The 5186-nt window shown below is 42.2% G+C and overlaps 1 protein-coding gene across 7 annotated transcripts in view; it reads left to right on the top strand.

Moving 5' to 3' along the window:
- Positions 1-5186, top strand: part of itpr1b (inositol 1,4,5-trisphosphate receptor, type 1b) — an 81150-nt gene that overhangs the window by 37044 nt on the left and 38920 nt on the right. For 3 of the 7 annotated variants that reach the window (XM_013909226.1, XM_013909225.1, XM_013909223.1), the window contains 2 exons: positions 3799-3834; positions 4753-4800. The exons of 3 other annotated variants lie outside the window; for them this stretch is intronic. In XM_013909226.1, coding sequence (XP_013764680.1) covers positions 3799-3834; positions 4753-4800 — 84 coding nt within the window. The remainder of the gene's footprint in view (positions 1-3798; positions 3835-4752; positions 4801-5186) is intronic. One more of the 7 variants, XM_013909224.1, reaches the window with a different exon arrangement.

Raw genomic sequence — 5186 nt, 5'->3', positions numbered from 1 at the left:
GTGTAATTATATTGTCTTCAACGTTCCAGCGGATGGGTTCAAGCTACAAACCTATCAGTCTTCTTCGGTTTCTGGCCAGGGTTATTGAGCGTTTCAACATGTGCCTCCTAGCATTGGAATTTCTTTAAATATTTAAAAGAACTGGAACCAGATTTAAAGTGTTTTATTGTAAAGCACTTTGTATTTTTTCCCAATTCTGCTCTAATTGGATAAAAAGACCTGAACCCATTTCTCTGCTTCACTGGGCTTTTATCGGGACTTCTGCTGGCTTTCATCAAAGCATCAAAGTTCATTCTTGACCTTCTGATTCACGGTTTAATTTAAAATGTACTGAAACCTTAATGTTCTGAATAATAGAAAGCTTATATATCTATATGTTTAGCCTAGTCGGGAGCTTGTATTGTAATCACTAAATTGATTAAAACTGAAAGTATTGCACGGGAGGAAGCGTTTCTGTGGCAGCAGGAAACACTGAAGTTAAAAGCACACCAACATCACAATAGCCACTTAATCCAGAGTGTGGTGCAGGGCGTGCGTCTGTGTGTAAGAGAAGTGAACAAAGCTGTTAAGTAAGGAAATGGAGAAATTGTCGGAAAGGGTCTTTCCAGAGTTGCAGGAAGCAGCATGCTCTCAGTTTCTCTGTTATGTCTCTGTCTTGCTTTCCCTCCTTCCCTCTCTCCCCGTATATACTGCTCAAGTGATGGAAATCCCCAGCTTCCACAAAAACAGGGCTGTTCTCACAGAGCACCACTTTGTTTCATCAACTCCTCCCACGTGCAGCATCCTAAGAATGTCCACACACTCGGCACATGTTCTCTGCCACTCATTCGCGTTAACAACAGCATGAAGCGGCGTGGCTGATGGCTGGCAGCACGTCTCTGGGTACTTGGATTGATGGCAGGAAGGCAGACGGGCCAAAACCCCAACTTCCCCTCATCAGCAGCAAGATAAACTGCCATTATAGCAGTTACGTAACTCAAGTGTGTAGCCTGCTGCTGCTCCCTGACCTTTTACAACACACCCCCTCTCTTTCAGAATCACCCACCCAGAGACCTCTAGGAATGAGTGCAGCTGTTAGTTCACTACTGTCTGACAGACTCCATCGTGCTTCTTGTTGCTGCACGCCCAGACGCTGTACTGGATTTTGCATATCCAGTCAGGCTGATGAGGGAGCAGGATCAAGTGGAATGACTTTTCACCCATTAGGAATAGCTTATCTCATTCTTCCAGAAATAGCAACGTGATCAAATGCAAGCCGGGAGAAAACAAGACCTGACCAGCTAGGCGGACTCATTGTCAGGCCTTATCGCATCAATCGCTGCGCGTTTGTTCTCGCTTCGTGTGCACGGCTTTCGTTTGAGAGGCTGCACGAGCATAAGGGGGCGAGATGGAGATCATTTCTCCTTCTAATTCAGGTGATACAGAGAGATTAGCTGAGGCCGAGCGTGTAACCAGACACGAAGGTTATATAAGGGAACTATTTCTTTGCGGTCTCTCTGTGTGGGCGCAAATGTCTTTTTCCAGTTCGCCAAATTCTTTTTGTCCACCGTCAACCCATAACAGTCTCTTCATTATCTCAGCCAATCAGAGTTTGTTTTTGGGAGGTTTTGAGTTTACTATTTCCTCTATTTTTCTTGTGCATTTTTTTTTGTCACCACATTGTTTCCAATCCCCACACAAACATTGTTTTGTCTCTTTGCCTTTACCTACTTCCTCTTTTAGCCTTCTCTGTATTTACCAGTTGCCACTCCCATCATTCTCTCTGCCAAGCTGCCTCAGATAGCCTGCTCCTGTCCTCATTTATCCTTCTGCCCACTACAGTGACTGAATTCTGGAGACTCCGAGCTGCTCTGCTTTTTCTTCTCAACAGGGGGAGCTGCGGACGTTTCTCAGCAACAGGCTGCGCTGTCCCAGTTTCCTTAACTTAAGTTGCACGATTCTTGGGCTCAAGCCAGCTATCAAGCAGCAGTTACATAAGAGCCAAAAGCATTTTTTTCCCCCTCTGTTTTCTTGGAATTTCAAACTCTCCACTGATGTGTGATCTCCAGTGGTAATTGGAAATAAAAGCACTTCAGACACGTCTTCCAGGAGATAGTAGGATTGCTGGAGCTCAAGTTAGGTTAGACGGACTGCCATGAGAAAATTGAGGCCTTAACTTGGGTAGTAATGAGCACATGGTACAGGGCCAGCTTTCTACTCCCGGTAAACTTATAAAAATATAAAAAAAAATAGATAATATAGCTCCATCTAATCCTATGTAGGTTTAGGCTTTTAGTTCTAATATTCTTAATAGAGAGATGGTTTGAAAACTGACTCTCGAGAGAAAGTGCAACAGATTTTCCTGGTCACTGAGACCATGTGACCCTTGCTGCCACTATTTACTGCAAGTGTTCACAGTGCCATTGTGTTTATTTGCCAGGCCTCGCCTCTGTAGTCATTTTAATCACACATTCTGGAAACGTTAAAAATGCTGGCAATTATAGGGTCGGGCTGTCCTCACGGTCAGATTTCGATGCACGTGTTAGTTTTTGAAGTATATTAAGAGAAGTTAGTTTTGCTACTAACTAGCTGCTGAATATAACTTAAGTTGCATGATGTGTGATGCATCACCGTTCTTCTGTGGAAGTCAGTGTGTTGACATTAAAGAAGGCTTGATGCAGGGAAATTCCTGTCCAGTTGCACAATTAATCAGCATAAAGCAGCATGACTGGTAACCCAGTCATGACCGAGAGAGACAGAAACAACCCATGTTTGGTTGTGTATTTGTTATTTAGTCTTTTTTTTTTCTTGCATTATCTGCAGTGAGATGTTTCGTGTGTGTGTGTGTGTGTGTGTGTGTGTGTGTGTGTGTGTGTGTTCACAGAAAATAATCATCTACTGAATAGGCTAGCATTAGCACTTTATTTTGTTTGAACTCATTTAAGGTAAATGTCTACAAAGCGTCTCTGTACAATTATGCCATCAAAGTATTCATTGTTTTACTATGTGGTAGGAAATTATTAGCATTTCTGTTATTTTTTTTATTTATTCTTTTTTACTCTTTCTCTCTCTCTCTGAATTTATTATGTATCTGTTGGTTTGAGTTGGTTTCATTACTTTGAGATATGTATTGAAAATAAGTTGTACTTTTTGCATCTCTGACCATGCAATACATACATTTACTGTTCAAACAGCTAGCATGGGAAAGGTTTTGCAATTTTTTACTTTTTTAATTACTTTTTTAATTTATTAATTTATTTTTAGGCAATTTTCCAATTGTAACAATATGATTGTAACAATATGATTGTAACAATATGATTGTAGTCAAACCAAGCATATCATGACTATGGTTTGAAAACACGCTCAGTCATAAATATCTCTTGTTATTTCTTTTTATCCTTAGAAGAATCAAAGTGTGCATATTTGCTTCTGCCATCTTTGGTTTGTAATGTTATTATCATTTTATTAAGAGGGAACCACAGAATACCAAACACACCAGTGTTGCTTTAATAACCAGCAGTCTGTGGTGAGGTGGGGGCAACTGAGCTTTTGCTGTTTTGCTGCGATGTGGTAATGCTGCTTATCACTCATGCTCTGTCATCAAGCAAACCCTGAGAAACACTTAAAAAAAACAAAAAAACAAACATCATTTTGTGTCTGCTTTCTCTGCTCCTGGCTCTTTGCACATTGATGATGAATCGTTGACGTTACTGGTAATAGAAAGTTTTGGTTTTGGAAGCGGCTCTTGGAGGGTGGAGTGACCTAACTAATCCGACTACTTCTAACCCCAACTAACTGCGTCCTTTTATTTCCAATCAGCTGGCACCGCCACCTGAGCCCGAAATCCCGGCCGAGGTGTGTTTTACTCATATTGGCCCATTGCCCACTAACATGCGTCACTACTGATCATCACTCATACTCATGATCGGCCACCATCCTGTATTATTTGTGCTGTGCGTTTTCCAGATCCTTATTTAAACAAAGAAAAGTCACAACCTTTCCTTATGCATTTCCACTTTTATCTCCACCCCCCGCCCTTCCTGCATCACCCCTCTACCACTGCTGCTTCTGTGGAACTTGCTACATATGTGCCCTTGTTTGCATACAGTCTTCCGCTTCTCTACTCATCCTTTCCTCTCTGCCTCCGTCATTTCTCCCATCCGCTCATCTGTCCTTCTAGCTCTTTGATGAAAGTCCAATTCACTGACCTCCTTTCATTGGGGTTGCTGTAAGGGTGGGGTGGGGGTTGGAGTCATGGGTGAGGTGTTTTTCCATGCCAGATTGGTGCTTACAGTGTGTGTCAGTAGCTCACTGCTCTGTTATGTAACCTGAAGTGTTTCTTTTCTCATGGCTCATGGCTTGTTTCTTTCCCTCTGGCAGTCTATCATTCTTTTATGTAAATAATTTAGGCACTTTTTCCACTGTGAGCGTAAAGTAATGAGGGAGGTAGTCTGACAAATGGTTATAATTTTAGATTTTAAAAATGTACGATTTTTACTTCAAAAACTTCTTGAAGGTGTTAAAAAAAAAAAGCATGTCAGTCCTCCTCTGCATGAAGCCCTGCACGCCTTTGACTCGACCTCACATCTTCCCTGACACAACCACTTCCCTCTTAACTGCATGATCAATTTTGCACCCAGTTTCCTGCATGCTTGTAAAGTAACTAATTTGCACTGTATTGACACCCTACTTTTGTTTTCCCCAACTTTCCTTTCCAACCTTTTTGTTTCTTTCTTATTTTAATGCTTTCTGCTAACTCACCTCACCTTTAAGGAGCTTGATCCCAACCAGCCGCTGAAGCAACTGGAGGATCAAAGGAGGGTAGGTAAAGAGTTTGGTTTGCTGTGGTCTGGCACAGGCCTGCATCTTACTGACTGACTGATTGTGATGCCCTCACTGTTGCACTGCTGCTACAGCATGGCACTCACTCACTCCCCTCCCAGTTGTGACACAAAACATGTGACAGAGATCAGCCAGGAAAGACTAATGTGGGTTCTCAGTCTGCGCTTTGTGTTTGCTACAGACTGACACAGAGGTGACACACTGCTGTGATTTACATACAAGGCCGAGGGTTAATGCATATGTTGAGACCGAGAAAGAGCACAATGTCAACTCTGAACATCACTGAGGTCAGAGTGCAAGGATCAAATAAAAAGTGTGTGTGTGTGTGTGTGTGTGTGTGTGTGTGTGTGTGTGTGTGTGTGTGT

This window comes from Pundamilia nyererei, unplaced genomic scaffold (assembly GCF_000239375.1).
Source record: "Pundamilia nyererei isolate P.nyererei 1_Seehausen unplaced genomic scaffold, PunNye1.0 scaffold00021, whole genome shotgun sequence".
Taxonomy (NCBI): Eukaryota; Metazoa; Chordata; class Actinopteri; order Cichliformes; family Cichlidae; genus Pundamilia; species Pundamilia nyererei.
This window is presented reverse-complemented; position numbering and strand designations above follow the sequence as displayed.